Below are 24,015 nucleotides of genomic sequence, written 5' to 3'. Positions count from 1 at the left end.
TTTATTTATTGACTTTGTATTATTGCTGTTATTTATTGTCTTTCAACAGGCCTCCGTGTCTTTATTGTGTTGTGTTTATGCTGTAGCTATTTTGATCCTATAGCACTTTGGCCAAGTGCTGTCACATTGAAACACACACTGACACTGACACTGTCATACACACTACTATATGTGCTTAAGTGTATGTGTTTGTGTATGTCTTTGTGTGTGTTTGTTTATACGTGTGTGCTTGATTCTGCGTGTTTATGCGTGTTCTTGAGTGTAAGTGAGTGTGTATGTGTATGTGTTTGTTTATAAGTGTGTGTGCGCTTTAGCGTGTGTGTGTGAGTGTGTATGTGTGTGTGCTTGAGTGATGGTGTGTTGGTGTGTTTGTTTGTTTGTTTGTTGGTGTGTGTGTCTGTGTGTTCTTGGGGGAGTGTATGTGTATGTGCTTGAGGGAGTAAGTGTGTGTTTGTTTGTGTGTGTGTGTCAGTAGGTTCAGTCAGGTGACACAGAGACAGCTGAGTTTGACTAAGATAAAAGAGAGCCTCAGATAAGAAGGAGGCCAACTGTGGGAGGACTCAGATTCTAAGTGTTGACTGACATGGCGTAAGGAACAGGTGCAAGGGACTCATCAATACACTTGTGTTAAACACACACACACACACACACACACACACACACACACACTGACAGACGTACACACACAGACACGCACGCACACACGCACGCACACACACACACACACTGCAAAAAATGCTTTTCTAACCTAGTGTTATTACTCTTACACTGCAAAAATGCTTTTCTAACCTAGTGTTATTACTCTTATATTGAGATGAAAAAATCTAGTTGGTCTTGTTTCTAGCTAAATTTTACTTACCTAGTGCTTTCTTGGTAAGGTTATTTTTACCTATTTCAAGCAAATATTACTTATTTTAAGAAATCTTAACAAGCCAAATTTGCTTAACGCACTGGCAGCCAAATGTGCTTGTTTTAAGCAAAATCCTGCTTAAATATGTAATTATTTGTCTTAAATCTAGAGGGGCATTTTTTGCAGTGCACACACACCCTGCTAGAAAGACCCTTGCAGTGGGGACATCTCATCGTAAACACACTTATGTTGGCTAAGGTACCAACTGTGATGCCTTGTGCAATGGTTGCGCACTGGGGTGTCTTCAAAGTAGGCCTGTATTCTTTTTTTTTGCTGTTGTGGACACATCTCAGCACTCAAGCTCAATAAGTCACTAGAAGTGTCTGAAATCAGACAGTATCTCTATATCGTGTTAATCTTCAGCAAAGACTGTGCTGATGTTTATTTTTTATAGGCCTGTAGTTTTAAATGCCCCTTTATGACTATTGGCTAATGTGCAGGTGTTTAATTCCATTGCTGGTTATGTAATTACCTCCTCCAAGAAGGTTATGTTTTTGTATGTTATCCATATCCCCCCCCCCCCCCCCCCCCCCCCCGACTACTATTAAACTAAACTGATTTGACCTTGCCCTGCTTCTATCATTCCCCCACAGACAGATTTGACCTCAACCTGCCCCGATTACCCTGAACCCCCCCTCCATCCTCACACTCCACCCCAGTGGGTACACCAGCTGTCTCACCTGTCACAGGAGGAGTTGCTGCGGCTGGACTCGTGCTGCGCATCCAGCAGGATCTTCTCCATTTCCCCGTTATGAATGGAGGAGGACGAGGGCACATGCTCCAGGCCTCCAACTATCCCATCATCCTCCTCCTCTACCACCTGCGGCAGTGCCGGAGGCACCGGGGCCTCGACCACATCTGGCCCTGAGGAGGAGGAGGTGGAGGATGGGGCTCCACCACCTCCACTTCGGTTCATCTCCAACTCCACCCACGACCCTGCAGAGGAGGAGAAGGAAGAGGAGGAAATACATGAGGTGGAGGAGAAGGAGGAGGTAGAGGAAACACAGGAGGTAGAGGAGGAGAGGCAGGGAGGAGGAAATGCAGGAGGGAAAGGGAAGGAGAGGAAGACGAGGAAGTCAAAATCAAATTACAAGTCAGACTGAAGATTAGCACAGTTCTTACGGCTCCTCTTATGAAAAAGTACCTGATCTGCCGGGCAGATCCAAATGTCAGTCTTAATACACATCAAGGTTTGTTAGAAAGATTATAAGATTATAACAGAAAGCTTATAATTATATAGGTATAGTTCAGGTATATAGCAGATGCTTTTGTCTAAAGCAACTTACAAAACATTTGATAAAAATAGTGTAAAACCAACATAAGAAAAAAAAACATAATGCAACAAAATGTGTATAACAATATGAAGTATCATATTGAAGTAACACCATCCAGTTACTGCATGCTGAAAGGGCAGTAAATGCCAGTGTGGAAATACTCCAGCCAGACAGCCCCTCTGATCCCTGCTCTACGTGAGCCGTGGCAGGAACACACACTCCACCGCACCAGGCAGGGACTACAGCCAATGACTCACACACCAGTCCACATGGTCAATAACCTCTCTCTCTCACACTCACACCAGTCTACACGGTCATTACCCTCACTAATATGCACTTACTGACTTACTCACTCTCGCTTACTCTCTCTCTCTCTCTCTCTCTCTCTCTCTCTCGCTCTCTCTCAAACACACACAATAAATACACAAACACACTAGTCTACATGGTCAATACTCTCACTTATATACACTAACTTATTCTCTCTCTCTCTCTCTCTCTCTCTCTCTCTCTCACACATACACACACACACACACACACACACACACACACACACACACACACACACACACACACACACACACACACACACACACACACACACACACACACAAACAATAAATACACACAAACACACCAGACTATGTGGTCATTACCATTACTTACATACTCTCTCTCTCACACACACACACAGGGTGTGTGTGAGAATCAAGATAATCAGCTGGACACACACAAGTACCCCCCACCCCAAAAATAAAAATCAGCCTGCCCGCAAAACATTTCACAAGAATGGGGAGGAACTCTCGCAAGCTTTCATTATAAAGCACACACACAGAACTCATACTCACACACACAAAACTAAAATGCCATCCACACAGATTAGACTTGCTTAAATTTGATGTGTGACGTGTGATCATGACGATGGTAGATAATTGACAAGGAGCAGCTGAGCATGACCTGTGTGTGTGTGTGTTTATGTGTGTGAGGCTGCCTTCTGGAGAGTGTGTGTTTGTGTGTGTGAGAGAGAGATGAAATATATGTTTGTGGGACTGCCTGTAGAGTTTGTGTGTGTAAGTGAGACTGCCTGTGTATATAGTGTGTGTGTGTGTGTGTGTGTGTGTGTGTGTGTGTGTGTGTGTGTGTGTGTGTGTGTGTGTGTTGGGGGTTGGAGCAAGTGTGTGTGAGGGAGAGAGTGTATGTAGGGAGACAAAGAGGATCCAGACAGTCAGAGCACATGACTTCCTCTGGCTCGGTAAACACAGCAGTCATGTGACCACGCCTCAGGCACACACTCTGCTGAGGTATGAGCCTGCAGTCATAACTCACTCAACACACGGTCCCCACACATACTTTACTCTGTTTCACACGCACACACACACACTTTACTTTCTAACTCATACAAATGTACACATCACCATATCTCTAATATGCATATACACTTCAGTGTCTGTCTAGTACACAGACACACGCACTTCACTGTGCTCTAGTCTCAAACAGTCTCACTCTCTCAGTGAGCTGTCCATCCTCCTGTCCGCAGCCCTATGTTGGCCTCTGTTCAAACGCAAGCAAACAAAGTTACCATGACGCCAATCTGGCTGAATGTTCTAGCAGCTGGGTTCCGGGTGGCTGAGCAGGTAATAAAGCTGAGAGATCGGTTGGAATAGCAACATCACCATGTCACTCACTGCCTGGCCGTCATTTCCAACCAGCTCGCTTTAATGGGATATACCCAGGGATTACCAAACACACATGTACACTCATATCAACACCTACTGACCATACTCTCACCCACACCACTGGGTTGCCAGGAAATCAGTGATTGAGGCCACACACAAAAATTGAACTATAGGGTTCACAAACGTTTACATTTGGGAGAACACAAGTAGAATAGACTACAATCAAGCACACCTAGCTGTTGGTAATAGTGTCATCATTCACATTATATTTGAATAACTCACAATAGGAATTTGCTTAGAGAACCACACTTGCTGAGTGAGTAAAAAATTGATGTCTAAAAACACCTCAACGACAACCTGGCTGGCACTGATGTTTCCACCCCTCTCTGGTCTTGGTTTCCTAAAAAACGTTCCTCTCTTTTCACACTTCCGAAACGTTCGCCTTCAGTGCGGCCAGAAATAGAGCAAGCCCCGAGGGAGCTACGGGGGATCTAGGGTCAGCGCTGCTGTTGTCCTCACTACTCTACCAGGTAATTTATCCCCACATGTACACTTAGCACTGCCTACTAAACATTTAGTGCAGCTTTAAACACAGGATACAGAGCACACAGGCCAATTGGTATATTATGGCCTAGGCCAATTCATACCACCTCAGGCCAGATTATACCCCCATAATATCAGCAGTGTTGAGTGATATACACAAGAATTACTTAATTTTTCAACATTTTATTGGGGGTTAAGCTTTGTCATGTAAATGAAGTGAGAAAGCTAACTGACTTAAATATTAAAACTCTAAAACATAGACTTTTATTACTTCAACCAGAAAAACAGAAAAAATATTAGACTTCCACAAAGATCAAAGATTACTACGTCCTGAATCTTCAACTTCAAAGACTAGCAAGTCCTCGCTACAATATAAATGTTCAAAGTTAAACACTGATAACAACACCAAAACATCCACAAAGATCAGAGATTACTACAACACTTCACATAACAACATCACATAGCATAATCATTGACAGTTACTAGCTAATTTACCGTAGTTTAAATTACAGGGTTGTGTGCTTTCAGGTGCCTCTTGAGGTTTGTTGTGTTCTTCCAACCTATTTCGAAGTCACAAATGTGGCAAATGTTTCCCTAATGGTAAATGTATTTTTATGTCTAAAATATATTGGTTGGAGAAATAGAATGGGCACAGTTTTTGGCACCTCCCTTGCACTGCCTTTGCCCCTTTTAGGAAGGACCAGCCCTGCCTGGAGGGGTATAGTCTGGCCTAGGCTATTTTACACCCCTGGGTATAGTTTGGCCTAGGACAGTTTATCCCCTGGCCTGGGGTATACTCTGGCTTGGAGGGGTATAGTATAGCCTAGGCTATTTTACACCCTCGCATATAGTTTGGCCTAGGACAGTTTATCCCCGGGGTATAATCTGGCCCGGGCCAAACTATACCCAGATTTAATCTGGGCGGGGGTTAATTTGGCCTGTTACACCTCGACCTAACCAAAACCTTTCAACATGCGTTCATGGACGCTATGTGTAGACAACTTTAATATAAACATCACTGGAAACAGTCAGACCAAGGGTAGTTGGGAGGGGAAAGAATGACGATAGCTGCCAGCCGGATGACTTCGATATTATGATGCAAGCCGTCCCCCCCCCCCCCCCCCCCCCCATCTAGGCAACTATCAGTTACTAAACTGCTATGTTGTAAGGCTACGGTTTGAAAGTAGAACCAAACAAATCAATATCATATTGTTGTTGTTAACCCCAGCTATCTTGCAGACACACAGACAAGCTAAAGATTTTTTAAATATGAGTAAACGAAAAACACTTTCTCTGAGTTGGACAAATGTGGGTCTGAAGTGTTACGCGAGGACGTTTTCCCGTGATGAGCCAATGACTAAATGTCTGAGGCAATCTAGGGCAACAGCCACAACAGCATGATTGTCTTCTAAACAAAGTTACTTTACAAATGTACTGCAGTCTTCGTACCGCAAGCGTTCGGATCACGCGTTCAGTTCCCAGCCTTATGTGGCTTGGGTCACTCGTCCAGATATTAAACCCGTGGGGGATAAAACTACATTACTTTGAACTCATCTGCCTGATCTCCATAGCCGAGTTCCATCTCCCCTTGTTGACATCAGTTTCTCTCCGCCTACTGCGATTCTTTTTGTTGACCAGATAGGCTCCCCGAATTGTCAATCATTACAGTGCCCAGTGCCTCGAACTACGTTTCACCCACGTATATAAAACTTGTGAACGTTCATTGGTTGAAATGTTTGTCGTTTTAAAAGAAACAACACTCTCCAGTTCTTAAGTCCCACCCCCGAGGCTTCTCCATAGCTAAACGGGAAATTTAGTACGCCGAGCCAAATAGATTACTGTTAGAATCGCAAATACAAACGTTAAAGTATTAAAACATACATAAACAGACTACCAAGAAAGTCAAAAATCACCTCGCCTGAATGACAACTTTTAAGGAACCGAAACATCGGGTTAAACTTACCATTTAGTGCGGGGTCCCCGTTGTTCCCTACTGAAGCAGTAGCGTCGGACATCGTGTCTCTGTGTAGTGTGGCTTGCATAAGACTGTCAGTTTCACACGCACACACTGTTAACACGCATCGGACGTGCGCGCAATCGCGTAGCGATGGTTGACCCCGCTCGCCTGTACTTTGCGGGCAGTAGTGCAAAGACTACAGCTGCGTCGGCTGATCTTGGGACTGTTGAGATCTTCCTGCAGCGCTATGATTACGTCAGCAGAGGCAGTGCTATGATAACAAAGAGCCCGCGTTACGCAACGGAGCACAGTTCCTGCACCAATTCTCTCAGGCCAATCATAACACAACAACCAACCTACAGAAGCTTTCTTAGCAGAAGTTAACATTAAACAAGTCTACAAGTCTCAAATATAAAATGTACACTCTCTTTGGTTAAATGAGATCAGTTAGCCTAGATAATCCAAATATATAGGCTACATTTCATGCAAATGTGGTATACTCTTGTAGCCCACTTGTCACATGCTTATCTCATACACAATAGCAAATGTTTATCTTAATGGCAACTATACTCATTGACATCTACAAATCCCCCGATCCGACCTACAAACAGTGATGGGGATGATCTGGGGTTTGACCCTCTGACAGTAAGACCCTGGGAGTCCATCAGGATCCTGGTTCAGCCTAATCCCTTTGCCTGTTTGTTTTCTGTCTCTGTCTTCTGAACAAAGGGCTAGATCAGGAACAGTTGAGCACATCAGGGCCCACATCAGGGCCACTCCTGGAGAGACCCCATGGGCTTCTCCTGACCCGAAGTGAACTCAGGAGAACTACTCATTTGGGAGCTGCCTACTGGCGTGCCAATGTTTGAGTGAGCGAGAGAGCGACAGATTGTTTGTATGTAAAGATTTCTTGGGAAAAGAGAAAATGAAGAGACAACTCAGGTTTTAATGTTTGTTCCATTTATAAATACCGTTTTTTTGTTTTTCTTATCATCATAATCTCTATCTATGTGCTTCTTTCCTGACTTGCATTTTCTCTCCATCTAGAGAAAAAAAAGAAAACATACAGAATGGGGAGAAGGAGGAGGTTACAGTAAGTCACGTACAGCGGCGAGGACATCCTGGATCAGACCATCAGAGAAGGGGAGAGGGTTACAGTAAGTCACATATGGCAGCGAGGACTTCCTGGATCAGACCAACAGAGAAGGGGCCGGAGGTGGGGGGGCTTCTGCAAGCTGGCCCACTTCAGTGTTCATGTGAGCAGGTCCACAGCCGGAAGATCCGGTACTGAGTCCAGTCCACTCTGAGCTGGGGGGGGTCACAATTTTGCCACCCGACCACGCGAACAAATACACACACGTATACATACACACTTCTGTGGGTATGACAAGTACTTCCATTCCTAGGGGTAGCATGGAGAATAGTCCAAGCTGGTTTCACACCAGTTTATTTTGGGAGAAATGCCTGACGATATATATTTCCCTCTATGTGTGTGTGTGTGTGTGTGTGTGTGTGTGTGTGTCTCTCAATACAGAGAATGCTAGAAAGGGTTTGACAAGTAAGATGACGGAACTATAAAAGGAGCAGAAAAAAAACTGAAACAAAATAAACACGGGGCTAATGTTTGTGACAGAACTTTTAACATTAAACAAATTGGCAGTTTTACAAATTCAACAGAAGACAATGGCAATGGCACAAACAATTAGGGGCGGGAGCAGGAGCTCATCTTATCTGTGAGGGATCTGCATTTCATTCACAGCATGGAAGAGCGGAACAAAACACAGAGCCAAATCAGAGCAGAGCCGAGATCAGATGGTGGGCTGGGATCATCTGAACTCAGGGATCTGCGAGAGTGTGTGAAGCGGTAGTAAGGTTGATCAGGGGGTAGATGGGTGTGTGAGGGGTAGTTTGGTTGATAAGAGGGTAGCTGGGAGTGTGAGGGGGGAGTTAGGTTAATAGGGAGCAGTTGGGTGTGTGGAAGCGTAGGTGGGTTAATAGGGGGCAGTTGGGTGTGTGGATGGGGTAGTTGGGTGTGTGAGAGGGTAGGTGGGTAGTTGGTACAGACTGAGGTTGGCATATCAACATCACCAGAGCGAGGTGTGTGTCTGGGTGCCTCAGAGCCCTCAAACGGGCCCAACCAACATGGGTGTGAACTGGGCACACACAGGCGCCAAACTAATACGTCATCAAACATTGCCAGTTTGTCCCGCCCAGGGGTTACGTCATGGTGGGTATGCGATGGCTGGTGGTGGTCACAGCATTTTTTTTTTTTCTTTTTTCACTTTTTCATTTTTTTCCGCAAAATATTTTCCGGTCTTTCGCTCTAAAGAAGGTTGATGGCATCGATGTATTTTCCCATTGACGACAATGGCGATTGAATGACTGACAAGTGTGGATAATTGACTGACAGCACTAGTTCACTTTCTCCTGGAAGATGTAGAGGTTGTTGGTGGTTGCCACAGCGATGACATTCTCCTGCGGGTGCCAGGCAGTGTGCAGGATCTTCTTGTTGAAGTCCAGGCTGTCCACGCTGATCTCGTCCTTCTTGCGCTTCCCGCCGGCGCACACGCGCCGCGGCTTCAGCACCTGCCGTGGCTTGCTGCACTCCCGCGATGCCTCCAGAGTCACGTCGCGCTGCTGAGTGCGGTCCAGCATTCGGAAGAAGTTATTATAGGAACCTGTCATCACCACACTGGGATATGGAGGGGGGGAGAGAGGAAGAGAGAGAGAGAGAAAGAGACAGAAACGTTAACAATGTCTGTTCGTGAAACAAGAGGGTGAAGGATCAGTAAGTAGGACATCCAGACTAGTATGAATTCCAGTTCCAATTTCAAACCTACAGCTGACTTGACACAGATGAATCGTGCTTGAAGCAATCTGGACACGGTCGCTGCAGATAAAAGGGCAACCTAGCTGGTATCAATAACCCCAAAGCCACTAGTTCTCCAGGGAATGTGAGGCGACTGCTCTGAGGATCACATCATTTCCCCCTCAAAAATAAGACCTGGAGCAGCGATGAAACCCACCCTGGAGAAGATGTGAGTGTCATTGTGAAAGTGAAAGTGAAAGCGTGTCAATGTGAAAGTTAAAATGTGTGTGTGTGTGTGTGTGTGTGTCTGTGTGTGTGTGTGTGTGTGTATGTGTATGCATGTGTGCGTGCGTGAGTATTTATGTGGTGTGTATATGTGTGTCTGTGCGCGTGCGTGTGCGAGCGCGTGCGTGTGCGTGTGCGAGCGCGCGCGTGTGTGTGTGTGTGAGGGGCTGGTCCGACGTGTCAGTGCTGTCCGGTGATAAACGCAGGCTGTGTGTGATAACAGCCAGTTCCAAGCCCCACCCTTGCCACCCACGACACAGAGGAAACACTCCCACCCACCCCAATGCCAACACTGATGCAGACACTCCCACCTAGCCAAATGTCTACTACACTTTCACAGCAACGAAGAAACTCCAACCCAGCCGAACAGCCACCACACTGCCAACACTAATGCAAAATGTGTGTGTGTGTGTGTGTGTGGGTGTGTGAGTGTGGTTGTGTGTGTGGGTGTGTCTCACCTGTCGTTCCCGTTCCAGCAGCACTCAAACTTATCAAAGATACAGTCGTTCTCATACAGTGAACACAGCTTACTCCTCAGGTACTCATGCACCTGAGGGACAAACACATAGCATTAGAGTCCCTGTGTGTGTGTGTGTGTGTGTGTGTGAGTGAGTGAGTGTGTGTGTGTGTGTGCGTGCGTGAGAGAGGGTTACTCATGCACCTGAGGGACGAACACACTGCATTAGAGTCCCTGTGTGTGTGTGCGTGTGTGTGTGTGTGTGTGTGTGAGCGTGTGCGTACGTGCTCTTGTGTGTGTGTGATATTTGTTCACCAGAAGGGAAAATATACATAAAAGCAACCACTGACATTAAACATTTGGGAATAAATAGAGAAAGGAAGATGGTATAAGAGTGCTTCAAGAATGAAAAAAATACATTTCTGAACACCAACCAACAAAAAAAAAGTGGCTGTCATTGGAAACAACATCCAGCCTTACATTAAATTGTTAACTGTGTGAACTATCTGCATGCATGCACACACACAGATCTCACAGCCTCTCAACCGAACCACATGACCCATACACCACCTCACACACACACACACACACACACACACACACACACCTGATATGTCTCCACTGGCCGGTTCTCCATGTTGAGGTCCCAGATCTTGACGGACAGGTAGTCTCGGGTCATCATGTAACGTCCGCTGTGGCTGAACTTGACGTCAGAGATGGAGGAGATGATCTCAGAGAAGAACGACCGGTTACTTGGGTCCTCTGGCTCCTCAAACACTGCAGGGAGACAAACCCCAGTCAGAATCACATGAAACCATTCAAAAACCCTGTCAGGATAACATGGAACCATTCAAAAGGCCACTTACAGGCCTTCTGTCAGCAGCAACTTCCGTGCTCCTGAAGAAACATGATTGGCTGGAAATGGTGTATGGCTTGGTTTCCAAATCGCAGAGCCAGGACTGTGTATGAACCCAGACGTTTTTTGAGCCATAAACCATGAGTATGCAATTAGACTTGTGAGTAGACTCACATTTGGAGTTTTTTCTGAGTGCGCACACAGAATCGACAGATAGAGGACCATGAGGAGCAATTTTCTGAATTTGACAAAAGGTGTATGTGATTAGAATCGCAGACTAAACCTATAAAAGATCAGTTAATCTGCCCCAAGCCCCTCAACATCACAGGTCCTACCACCTCAGTGACACAGTGGAGGGAGTCAAACTGCCCCAAATCCCCCCAGCATAACATGACCTAGTAACACTATAGCACAGAGAGTAATGTTGGCATGGGAACTGGCAAAAGACTGAGGCACAGACAGCGCAAAATCCAAATTCATAGCATATAGATAATGATGCAAATCTGTGCAGCTCTGTTGGTTTGTAAAGAATGCATCTGATATCAGGGAATTAGTTTGATTAGAGTGACCCCTGGAGGGCTATATCTGCGCCTGCACTCTTCTCTGCTACTCCACTTTGCGTGGACGCCTGCTCTATTCTCTAAGGCCCTGTCTTCACTTATACTTAAATTGTGTCTTTTTGGACAGCGCTAAATACAAGGGCACTTGACCAACAAGACACATTGTGATCCGATCACTGAGATGCATTTGACAACATATCCCCCACATGTGACCACATATCTGTTGTAGTGCTTCAGCGTCCGGATGCGTCCCCGACCAGGCAGTAGAAAACAATACAACTTTGGCAGTAACAAAATCTGAAAACAGCTGGATACCTTGGAGATGCACGATAGCCACAGGTGTAAATGTGATGCGTCTTGGCTGTCCACTTGTGATCCGAACGCCCAGGATGCATTTTTAATCCAAGTGTAAACCGGCCCTAAAGTTCTGGCATGTGTCTGCTACCCTGCTCTGCATAAGTGCTTTCGCCGCTCAGGAGATCTGTGTGTGTGTGTGTGTGTGTGTGTGTGTGTGTGTGTGTGTGTGTGTGTGTGTGTGTTCTCTCTGCTCAGAAGCTCCATGTGTGTGCCTGCTCTCTGCAGTACTCTGCATGAGTCGAGTCCTTTTTTTAGGCTCTGCACCAGAGTCAACAGGAAACAGAACAATGGATCCCATGGTGACCCTGGAGAGCGTGGCAGCGGACAGCCCAACCGTGCCCTCTCCCTTAAGAGACTGGTGAGTACACTGACATTTGGACTACTATATAGTGTGCCATTACACTAGTGAGTATACTAACATTTGGACTGCAGTGTGCCATTACACTAGTGAGTATACTAACATTTGGTATGCCCTGAAACCGGTGAGTCTACTCACGTTTGACTGCAGTATCGACCGATTAATTGGGCCGACATCTGGCATTTTTAGTAAATTTAGTAAAATATTGAATTGGCCACTCTTAACCATATTTACTGTCTGTTCCTGGCTTTTTAGTGAGAAAAACATTAGTTGACAGTTTGAGATGGTTGTGGAGACGGTAAGCAAGTGTAACTGTTGGTGCTCATGTACACGCGCAAAGTTTGACCGCAGTAGAGTAAAATTAATAGCCAGCTAGCAGAACTGTTCCAAAGTAGGCAAAGCCAGCAGCACCTGCTGTCAGTTGAGGCAGAGAATGAAAAAATGAATGGAACCTCTCCTCTCGTGTCAAGCCAACAATCTGCTACCGTAACCGAATGATTTGATAGTTATAAGAAACCCAACGTTAGTTACAAACTGTTGCATTTCCTAATGGGCTAGAGATAGCTACGATTCAACAAGTGGGCTTACGATAACAGCTGTCCGAAAGCTAGAGTTAACGTTATCAGCTTACCAACAACGTTATGGGGAACCAATGTTATGGGCTGCAATGCAGACAAACTATGTTAAATAAATGTTAATTTAAGTTTAGCAATTTTGTGTGTCATTTTTTAATTGTTATATTTTCAGATGCAAAACATCCCCCCAAAAAACAACATGATATCGGCTTTCTATATCGGCCATCTAGTTCTCTAAATATCGCCATCGGCCTTTGAAAAACCCTTATTGGTCTATCACTACCTGAAACCAGTGAGGATCCTCATGTTTGGAGTGCAGTATGCCCCGAAACTGGTGAGGATGCTCACGTTTGGACTGCAGTATGCCCTGAAACCGGTGAGGATACTTACGTTTAGAGTGCTTGTCGCAGAGTGCTGATGCACGCATGTCACACAGGCGGATGGTGCCCTTGCTGCTGCTGTAGACAAAGGTGTTGCACTGGTGGGGGTGGAACTCTGCTGCCGTGATCACCTCCGTCAGCTCCTCCATGTTGGCCGGCTTTATGTCAACAACGTCTTACAGATCATAGGTCAAGGTGCACAAATAACATCCATTCAGAGAGCAACGTTACAGTGACTCACTACTCCCCGTTAACACACATCAAATCAAAAACAAAGAGTAACGCCAGTGTTGCACTATTCCCCACGGAAATACATGAAACCATTGTTCTCACTCCCAAACACACTTACACACAAACACACACACGCACAAACACACACACACACACGCGCACCCACAGACACAGACACACACACAGACAGACACACACGGCAGGATACTGAAGCTGCGGTCGGTGATCTCTAAGTGCCACAAGTTGATGCGGAGGTCGTCGGCAGACAGGTAGGTCATGTCGTCACTGTTGACGGAGATGGAGTTGATGTGGTAAGTGTGTGCGTTGGCAAAGATTCGCCGTGGGCTGGCCTCCACCATCAGGTCCATGGGCCGGAACACGGGTACCTGAGAGAGAGACGGGGAGAGGAGAGTGGGTGTGTGAGTGAGTGTGTCCCAGTGGAGCGCTATTTTTAGATTCTGGAGGCTTCTCCCTGAAACCTGAAACAGGAGCATGCAAGCCGCAGCTCAACGTTGTGTGCGTGTGTGTGAGTGAGAGAGGGGGACTGGGGGGGGGGGGGGGGGGGGCACACATCAGCCTGAGAGAGAGTCCATGATGTACAGCAATGTCAGACATGATAAATGACAATCAAAATCACATTGTCAGAGCAAAAGGAAGCAAGTTTTTCTTCCGGGACAACGTTATACTTTGCCTGGCTGAGGTTTGTAAAAGACCATAAGGATTGAAAAAAGCGGACTGGAGGGTCTTCTAGTTCGTCTTCTCTGATGAGTCCAATTTTCAGCTTTGCCCAACACATGGTCGTCTGATGGTTAGACGGAGACCTGGAGAGGCCTACAAGCCAGAGAGTCTTGCACCTACTGTGAAATCAGACTCATCAGAGAAGACGAACTTAGAAGAACCTCCAGTCCGCTTTTTCAATCCTTATGGTCTTTTACAAACCTCAGCCAGGCAAAGTACAACGTTGTCCCGGAAGAAAAACTTGCTTCCTTTTGCTCTGACAATGTTCCTCAACTCTGAGAAGTGTTTTTTCCAGCAGGGCAATGCTCCATGCCACACAGCCAGGCCAGTAAAGGTGTGGATGGAGTACCACCAGATCAGGACCCTGTCATGGCCAGCCCAATTTCGAGACCTGAATCCCATAAAAAACCTCTGAAATGTGATCAAGAGGAAGATGGATGGTCACAAGCCATGAAAAGAAGCCGAGCTGCTTGAATTCTTGCGCCAGGAGTAGCATAAAGTCACCCAACGGCAATGTGAAAGACTGGTGGAGAGCATGCCAAGACAAGTGAAAGTTGTGATTTTAAATCAAGGTTATTCCACCAAATATTGATTTCTGAACTCTTCCTAGGTGTAAGCATTAGTATTGTGTAGTTTAAAAATGAATATGAGCTTGTTTTCTTTGCATTATTCGAGATCTGAAGACACTGCATCTTTTTTGCTATTTTGACCCATTGTCATTTTTCTGCAAATAAATGATCTAAATGACAATATTTTTATTTCAAATTTGGTAGGAATGTTGCCAGTAGGTTATAGAATAAAACAAAAATGTACATTTTACTTTAAAACATACCAATAAATAGTAAAACCAGAAAAACTGATAATTTTGAAGTGGTCTCTTAATTTTTTCCGCGGCTGTATATAAAAAAGCAGTGTTGCTTTTCCAGGCCAACTCTGAATCTAACTCCAAGTAAAACCCTGAGGTGGAGTTGTTTAGAGCACTGTGAACATAGTGGTCATACCACTGAGACGGGAGCTGGCATACATCATACACACACCCACCCACAGCCGCACGCACGCACACACGCACGCGCACACACACACACACACACACACACACACACACACACACACACACACACACACACACACACACACACACACACACACACACACACACACACACAAAAAGAACCACTTCTGGTGTGTTTTTTAGGGGGGCTCACACTACATACCTAAAAGCCTGTCAGTTCTGTGCGTGTGTGTGTGTTTAAGCACACTTGTACATACTACCTGTAGCAATGTTCTATGTTGATGCAAGAACATGCCTGCTGGGTGTGTGTGTGTGTGTTTGTGTGTGTGTGTGTTTGTTTGGGGGATTGCATAGTAGTGCTTTGGTATGTATCTAGTATAGAGGTATGTGTGGACAGAGGGTAACATTATATGGGGTTTATGTGAGTGTGTGTTCTAGCATTTGTACATCTGCCATTACATAGAGTGACGTGTGGTGAGAGAACATGTTCATGAGTGTGTGTGTGTGTGCGTGCGTGCGTGTTTATGTGCGTACCACTGTTCACATCTGTAGTGTTGTGATTTTGCTGGGGTCTCTAAAAACGTCCATGCTCCTCTTTAAGTGTGTGTGTGTGTGTGTGTGTGTGTGTGCTCAAGTCTGCTTGCCCACCCGTAGTGTTGTGATTGTGTTGGCGTCTCTGTAACGCCCATCTTCCTCCTTCAGGTTGTAGCCCTCAGGTCTCTTATCTCGCTCACTGATCTTCCACAGCTTGATGGTTTTATCTGCAGGTCAAGAGAAACAACACCCTTAATACACGTCAAGACACACTCACAACATACAACTGAACAGACAGACACAAACGTCTGTGACAGCGTCCACGCACATACACAGCCTTAGTGCTCCACATAAAATAAGTGCAGGTGAAAAATGTCCATACATCAATAGAGGGAACAGAAGGCCGGGATCAGTTCATCAGAGATAAGTTCTTATTTGAACATGGGCATTGGTCAGGTGTTCCTTGAACACAGAAAGTAGCGGAGCAGACAGCAGATCTTACTGTAATACAGGAAGTACCCGCCTAAAGATCAGTTATAACAGGAATCAGTCCTTACTCCAACAGAGGGAGCACCTGATCAAATATCAGTTATTACAGGAGACAGGTAGTGCCTGATCAGCATTCATTTATTATTAGGGCCACTTATTCCTTCAACACAGGTAGCACCTGATCATAGATTAGTTATTAAGGGAATCAGGTAGTACCTGATCAGCCATTATAAGAGCCAGTTATTCCTCTAACATAGGGAGTACCTGATCATAAAGCAGGCGTTATTGATTATTATCAATTACTACTCGAACAGAGGGAGTACCTGATCAAACAACTGTTATTACAGGAACCTGATCAGAAATCAGTTAGTATAGGGATCAGTTATTACTTTAACACAGGGAACACCTGATCAGACATGGTTTATTACTGAAAACAGGTATTACTCCAATACATGAGGCGCTTTTTCACTGCAGGAACTAGCGGGCTGTTTTAGGGAAGCCCACACCATTGTGCATGTTTCGACAGCTGGAACCGCCTTAGTAGGACCCCCTTGAAGGCCATTTTCGGGGGAAAAAAAAGTACCTACTTTGGGAAAGATAATTCTGTGCCGCCCCAAAACTGCTGGGTAGGGCTTGCAGTGATGGTTTTTGTTCCTGAACTTACTAAAAAATTGTATTCATGTTTGCGTGAGAGCAGCAAGAAAATAACCCATGATTTACATAAAATGTTTACACATGGCGGGACTGTCAAAGACAACAAGCAGCGGCACTTTTGAAAGGAACCATAGTATTTGTACACACTGTACTGAATACAGCAAGAGAATTACAGGTTATGGAGTTGAGGTTACTGGCATTGAATGAACACAAGTGAAACGTCAGCTGAAATAAGGGATGTCTACAAATTACTCTTTCCCGTCTTGTTTCCCCGGGGCTTGGAGGGCGGATTGAGTGAGTAGGCAGATGAGGGTGTGAAGAGTCTCCATCGCTCCAACACTCTTAAAAATAATCTGCTGTTGTGTAAGGCTGGTATTTATAGCCTGCTCTGATGGGCAAGAGAGAGATGGGATCTGAGTCATATCTGTGTGATTTAACAGTCTGGACGGAACCCTCCTTCCCTCTCTTTCTGCTTTTTTTCTTTCTATCCCTCTCTCTCTCTCTCTCTCTCTCTCTGTCACTCGTTCTTTCTCAGCGCATACGACAATCAGGCTGTGCATCACACACACACACGGTCAGGAGGTTCTGACCTGCAAGTAGTTTGGGCCAACCATCTGGACCTGCTAATGAGCATATCACAACACTCAGCTCATACTGTGTGTGTGTGTGTGTGTGTGTGTGTGTGTGTGTAGGGAAGTAAGACAACAGGGCGGGCTCTGGGCTTCTCTAGGTTTGTGCAGGTGAGGCTGAGGGCACTGTGTGTGGTTATGTGTGTGTTTATGCCAGGGTGGGGGTGTCAAATCTTCCTGTGTGTGTGTGTCTGTGTGTGTGTGTATGTGTGTGTGTGTGTGGACTGACCGTTAGTGGACAGCAGGAACTGGGCAGCGTTCTTCTGGGGCAGCCAGCGGATCTTGTTAATCTTCTCCTCGATCTCCAGGCTCTTCAGGTAGTCAAACTCAGGCTCGTGGCTCTGGAAGGTGCTGTAAACATTATACTCACTACGGCACTGAGGCTGACTCTTGTTCTGCACAAACAGGAAGAAAGAGAGGGTGGAGAGAGACACACACACACACACACACACACACACACACACACACACACACACACACACACACACACACACACACACACACACACACACACACACACACACACACACACACACACACACAACCATTGTTTTATGTATTTTAGTGGTGTATTTGTATAAGAGAAATGGAGAGAGGAAGAGGGAGAGATGGAGGAGGTGAGAGAGGAAAATACACTCTCGCTGCTCCCTGCCCTTTGGCTCCAGTCTTGGTTTACCCTGTACTTTTCACATGTGACTACTCAGGCTGTGTGTGTGTGTGTGTGTGTGTGTGTGTGTGTGTGTGTGTGTGTGTGTGCGCATGCGTGCGTGTGTCTGTTAATGTCCTGCTGCAAGATGATGCCCATACATGCAAGTGTAAATGCGTGCATGCATGTTTACCTCTATGTCCTGCTGAAAGATGACCACACGGCCTCCTTTGTCTCCTGTGGCAAGAAGCTCCCCTGAGTGGTTGAACTCCACAGTGGAGATGATGTCAGCTGCAAACACAAACACACTCAGGTGTTACCACTGCTGGGCCCCATCCCACCCCGTGATATAGCACCAAGCCTAATCTGTTCTAAGATCAGCCTCCTTCCTGCCTCTGTGAGGAACAGCAGTGCAGTGTGACTCTTACAACCAGGAGGGAGGAGTCAAGCAGCACTCCACTCAATAACAGCATCATCTGTCTGTGAGTGAGAGAGAGAGAGAAACACACACAGACACAGACACACACAGACAGACACACACACACACACACACACACACACACACACACACACACACACACACACACACACACACACACACACACACACACACACACACACACACACACACACACAACCTACTTTTCACTGGCCACAGCACAGTTCCTCCAAATCAACCTAGATACTTCTGCTGTTGGACACACAGATACACACACGTATATATAGACACACACACATGCAGACACATACATACATACATACATACACACGCTCTCTCGCTTTCTGTCTCTTACTTAACCCTTTGTTAGGCAGTGAAGCAGAAACACAATGCTGGAGAAAGGATGCAGTGTAAGGCCATTGTGCAGTGGTGACCCCCTAGGGGACAAAGGTAGGGACCAGGGTCTTTGTGTGCATGGGCATGTGTTTATATGCGTATATGGTTGTGAGTGATGATATGTGTGTGTGTGTGTGTGTGTGTGTGTGTGTGTGTGTCAGGAGAGGGGCAATCATGGTTGTGAAGGATTATGATTGGGGGAGGGCATTCTAGGCCGAAGTGAACCAGGCCAAGCCCATCTCCTCAAAATGTATCAGGACCGTTTGTGTGTGTGTGTGTGTGTGTGTGTGTGTGTGTGTGTGTGTGTGTGTGTGTGTGTGTGTGTGTGTGTGTGTGTGTGTGTGTGTGTGTGTGTGTACCCCTTGGTACACTGATCAGGATCACCATCAGCACTTCTCTAAGATGGAGGGATGGGGGGTAATGGAGAAGAACACATCACTGATGTAGCACACAGATGTTTGCACTATGGCTGAAATGACCAGAAATGCAACTAATATCTCATCAAAACCAGCACCTCCTCAACTCCCTCAGACACCTGCACCTCCTCAACTCCATCAGACATCTGCACCTCCTCAACTCCCTCAGACACCTACACCTCCTCAACTCCCTCAGACACCTGCACCTGCTCTACTCCCTCAGACGCCAGTACCTCCTCAACTCCCTCAGACACCAGCACCTCCTCTAACCTCACAGACCCCTGCACCGCCACTACTCCCTCAGACGCCAGTGTCTCCTCAACTCCCTCAGACACCAGCACCTCCTCTTACCTCACAGACCCCTGCACCGCCACTACTCCCTCAGACGCCAGTGTCTCCTCAACTCCCTCAGACACCAGCACCTCCTCTTACCTCACAGACCCCTGCACCTCCACTACTCCCTCAGACGCCAGCACCTGCTCTACTCTTCTCCCTCAGACACCTGCACCTCCACTTCTCCCTCAGACATCAGCACCTCCTCAACTCCCTCAGACACCTGCACCTGCTCTACTCTACTCCCTCAGACGCCTCCACCTGCTCTACTCTACTGCCCTCAGGACGCCAGCACCTCCACTTCTCTCCAGACATCAGCATCTCCTCTAACCTCAGAGGCCAGCACCTTTTCTACACTCACTAACTCCAACACCTCCTCAAAGCTCACTTACTCCAACACCTACTCAAAGCTCACTTACTCCAGCACCTCCTTTCCTCTCCTCTCTCAGAAAAGCAGCACCATCTCCTCCAACCTCTCCACTACCCAACAGCACCTCCTCCACCTTTACTCTCACCAGTGTCTCCATAACTAACAGGCACTCCTCCACTCCTCTCAGTCACACCAGTGTCTCGTCTAACCGCACTCACATCAGCAAATCCTCTAACCTCACTGTTGGCAGCGTAGGTTGGGGGGGGGGGGGGGCTTAGCCTAGAGAGCTGCCAAATGTCACCCCCCTGTCGACCCATGCGGTGTGGACAGCTGTGCCAGTCATTTACGGAAGCCCCCCCGATGCCACTGCATCCTGACCCCCCCATCCTCCTCACAAAGAACACTTCCTGCTAGCTAACACACTCACAGAACAACCCATCACATAACAACACCTTACCATAACACAACAAAAACAGTACAATCTTGCCATACCTGACCACAGAGGCCTTCTCTACTAAAGCCAAGATCAACTCGGGCATAGTATACGCCTAGCATGGAAAAAAAAGAAGACACCTGTGTCCTCTGAGAATGTTGCTGTGAGTTAACTGGGTTGGAATGTAGAAAGAGTACACGAGCACTTGTGTGTTCAGCTCTGCTGTAGGTAGGTCTTTCATGATGAAATGTGGGCAAAACTGTGTGTGTGTGTGAGTGTGTGTGTGCCAAGATGGCTTCTTTGGCAGGAGTAAAACTAGGAGTGCCTGCTGCCAAGGCTCCAACAGTAGGCGAGACACGAGGTGTGTGTGTGCTATAGGGTGGCTCTTAGGAGGAGCAGCAGCACGTGGGAAGTGGCAGTTTAAGCATTGAGGAAGACACGGGGAGAGTTCTCGTATGGCTGGTCTAGCAGGAGTGACACGCAGGGTGTGTGTTCTTGCATTGCAGAAGGACACAGGGAGAGAGCAGAAGGACACAGGGAGAGAGCAGCTGGGTTTCTATCCAACTCATTCACATGGTTTCAGTGCATTCATGAAAACTCATGAAAACAAAATGCGACTCCGTGCGTTTCAATTCGCTGTGTTTTGCAAATTAGATATCGACACTCTCCTAATCGAGGGAGGCGTTGTGAACAGTTGTTGGATCTAAACGTAAGGCTGTCAGGGCAACTTTAAGGGAAACACCTAAGATAAAGGCAACAAATGCAATTGTATGTGAATAAACCTATTTCCATCAACCTTAGTCTCATTATACCCTGTGCAAATCGGAAGTTAATCCATCCCCCTCTAGCGAATCGACTTAGAAGATTTCATGCGAATTTCAAGCTTTTCCACTCAGACTTTTCTGTTTGAATGGTGAAAATTTGCATTAATAAGTAAGGGTGGCAAGATTAACAGGAGTAAGACACGGGACGGATGGGGGGGGGGCTGCACTAGCAGTAGCAAAATATGGAGAGTGTGTGTGTGTGTGTGTTTTATTTGGCTTCTGGGCGTGCTTACCTTCAGCTACATCGTCATCGATGGCTCCTTTGACCTGGGAGAAGCACCACTGCACGTCATTGGCCCCGCCTCCGGCTCCTGGAAACACAACAGGTGAGAACAAGAGTGGCCCCACCAGCTCTCAACACACAACCAAAGGCCCCAAACACTGGGCCCATGACCCCAAACATACACACACACTTCAACCAACCAACCTCCTATAGCTCCTAACACACACCCAAGCCCACCCTACCCTCCTTACAGCCTGTGGCATCAAGCGAGGGGGGAACCCAAACACCCAAACCAGACACACAACAGCTGGGTCCCTTCATGAGGTTCTATGCAGCCGAGGAATGGATCAGGGTAATGCTCCACTAGCACACTCAGTGAGTGATGAGTCAAGCCTGCAGACTGCAGGCCCACTATCACAGATCCAACACAAAGAGGGTCATAGGGTCAGGGGTCACCGCCTGTCCCTGCAACCATCAAAGCAAAGCAGGATGGGAAACATTACAGAACAACAACATGTCTAAAACAAACAATTTCATATTCTCACAGAATTCTCATTTTGTCAAAGCACAGACGTAGTCTATATTCCCAGTAAAATCGGTTTGGGATGAAAGGAATAAGTGGATACCTCTTAATTGCTTTAACAGTCTTACATGGCATTTATTACACCTTATCTTGTATTAAGCAAACCTTTTATGATATGCCTACCCGGGCCTGCCAACAACTTAAGGTGGTTTCCAAGCACAGCAGGAAGGCTTGAGCTTGGACATGTGATCTCAGACAAAGCTCAATAAACGAGGTCAGCCTCTTTCACAGTCCCATGAAAGCAGGTTATTAAAGATAGATTCAGATCTAGCTTGCCAGAAGCTGGTCCACTCCAAACACATTTGGAGCCCTTAAGCACAGTAACACAGACAGAATTTAAGGCTGTGGTGATCAAACGTAAGCCAATAATGCAGCGCATCATTGCAGCATATGAATATTGTTTGGGTTAGCACATAATGCTAGCATATGAATATTGGTTGGGTTGGCTGTTGTTTCACAATGTTTTGATAGGCTAATAGGGAGAGGTAGTAAACCCTGTTCAATTCCACCTCAGTGTGGACTGCATACCGTGATAGCCATCTCGGCCATGAGAAGAAGGATGTCTCGCCATTTATTAATCCTTCCACCATTTTTTTCGCGTCACGACTTCCTGTCGCGCTCATTGCCGTGGGACCTCAGACAACGTGCCCGAGATTCACCCGACCCATTTATATGTCGTGGAAGGACATATACATGGGTACATTACGATGCTCATGGATCCAGCAGATACTACGGTGAAGCAGGAGATGGTCAGGACCACTTGTCGCTAGATAGCTCGCCATCAACTTTACCAGATCTTCACGGATGGGAGATATAGCTCGCCAGCTACATAAACTGAGTTTAGAGCATAAAAATGCGCAGTGCGAAGCAATGACAACAAAGTTCCTCAATTGTCTATCAATGCGAGTTTGCAGCTAGCTAGCAGTATAGCTGGCTTACACGCCAAGTTAAATGGGCAGCTACAATGCAAGAGGACGTGAATCATACATCCTGCTAACGGAGCTACCAAGATAGAAAGCCCTCCAACTTTTATGCTGGTGGATGGAAGGTCTAAATGAGGTACACATGAGCTATAGCTACAGTCGGTATATTTTGTTAAGGTCCAACTCATCATTAGACATGACACATTACAGTTGGAGGAGGGAGGAATGAAACGGTCTACCACTGCGTTAGCTGGCGAGCTAGTAAAAGTAGCCAGCTAGCCACATATCCTCCAAGTGCAATGATCAGAGATTCGTGAGCAGCCAGTGTACCTGCAAATACATTGTCATTTTGTGATCTAATTTGCATGAATTAGCATACAACTTTATTTGCATGGGAAACAAGTTATCAAGCTAATGTTACGTTTAGCCCGGATTTTCCATTACCTGCCATGGCGAGACAGGGAATCTCAGTCTCGATGTCGGACCCCGGTCTTGGTTATTTTGCCGGGTGTGGGTTTACGAGTCCTGTTCCACCTGAAAAATGAGCCAGAATCGTGGAGCTGAAGAGCTGGTTTTTTCTCGCCTGTCTCTCACTCTCTCTATCCTCTCTGGCTGTCTCTCAAACTCATTTACACTCCCTCCCGGGGCTATACTCCCACACTCCAGTCCACATTCAAAATGGCGCAACCCCTCCCTGCAATCACGTCATCACCATTCGACCCTCTCCAGGAGAGGGTGGGAGATTGACCGGAAAATGTGGGCGTACTGCTCAATTCTTCAAACCTCGTTGTTGGGTATCTGTAACTCCATCCTCTAGTGTTCAATGCAAGGTAATGCATTTCTGTACGATTGGCCTCAAAATGAGTGCCATCGTCGTTTCTGAAGTATGGAAGCCCAATCCTGACAACGTTATAGCAATGTATTAAGAAATTACCTAATAGAATGAAAAAAGACAAATATATCAAATATATATTAGAATATATACATAAAAAGATAAAAAAGAAAGAAGATACAAATATTATCACTCAATAAATAGAAGCCTTTACTGTCATCGTATTTACATACAACGAAATTTGGAGTGCTTCTCCTGTTGGTGCGCCGAGGGACAACATATAACACAACAACATATAACACAACAATATTGCATA

The 24,015-nt window shown here is 46.2% G+C and overlaps 2 protein-coding genes across 2 annotated transcripts in view; both read right to left on the bottom strand.

Annotated features, from left to right (window-relative positions):
- bnip3lb (BCL2 interacting protein 3 like b) overlaps nt 1-6,570 on the bottom strand; it is a 13,984-nt gene extending 7,414 nt beyond the window's left edge. The window contains exons 1-2 of the mRNA XM_080848146.1: nt 6,364-6,570; nt 1,591-1,846 (exon numbers count right to left, since the gene is read on the bottom strand). Of these exons, the coding sequence (XP_080704272.1) occupies nt 1,591-1,846; nt 6,364-6,442 (335 nt within the window). The 5' untranslated portion in view covers nt 6,443-6,570. The remainder of the gene's footprint in view (nt 1-1,590; nt 1,847-6,363) is intronic.
- Nucleotides 6,571-7,313: 743 nt separating this feature from the next.
- On the bottom strand, nt 7,314-23,549 carry ppp2r2ab (protein phosphatase 2, regulatory subunit B, alpha b). Its single transcript, XM_080847731.1, has 10 exons — nt 23,312-23,549; nt 21,372-21,449; nt 18,121-18,218; nt 17,511-17,676; nt 15,624-15,736; nt 13,434-13,611; nt 13,005-13,169; nt 10,516-10,685; nt 9,910-10,001; nt 7,314-9,049 (listed from the first exon to the last, which is right to left on the bottom strand). The coding sequence occupies exons 1-10, from the start codon at nt 23,316-23,318 to the stop codon at nt 8,770-8,772; spliced, it is 1,347 nt and encodes a 448-aa protein (XP_080703857.1). The 5' UTR covers nt 23,319-23,549; the 3' UTR covers nt 7,314-8,769.
- Nucleotides 23,550-24,015: the final 466 nt, after the last annotated feature.

Source organism: Sprattus sprattus (assembly GCF_963457725.1).
Source record: "Sprattus sprattus genome assembly, chromosome: 11".
NCBI lineage: Eukaryota > Metazoa > Chordata > Actinopteri > Clupeiformes > Clupeidae > Sprattus > Sprattus sprattus.
This window is presented reverse-complemented; position numbering and strand designations above follow the sequence as displayed.

What these genes read in the sequence shown, in the direction of transcription:
- ppp2r2ab (XM_080847731.1), bottom strand. An exon ending in GTTCCTGCTGTCCACTAACG is followed by an intron (nt 15,737 to 17,510) that starts GTCAGTCCACAC and finishes CTTGACCTGCAG; the next exon opens with ATAAAACCATCAAGCTGTGG. An exon ending in GGCCAGTGGAGACATATCAG is followed by an intron (nt 10,002 to 10,515) that starts GTGTGTGTGTGT and finishes TTTGTCCCTCAG; the next exon opens with GTGCATGAGTACCTGAGGAG.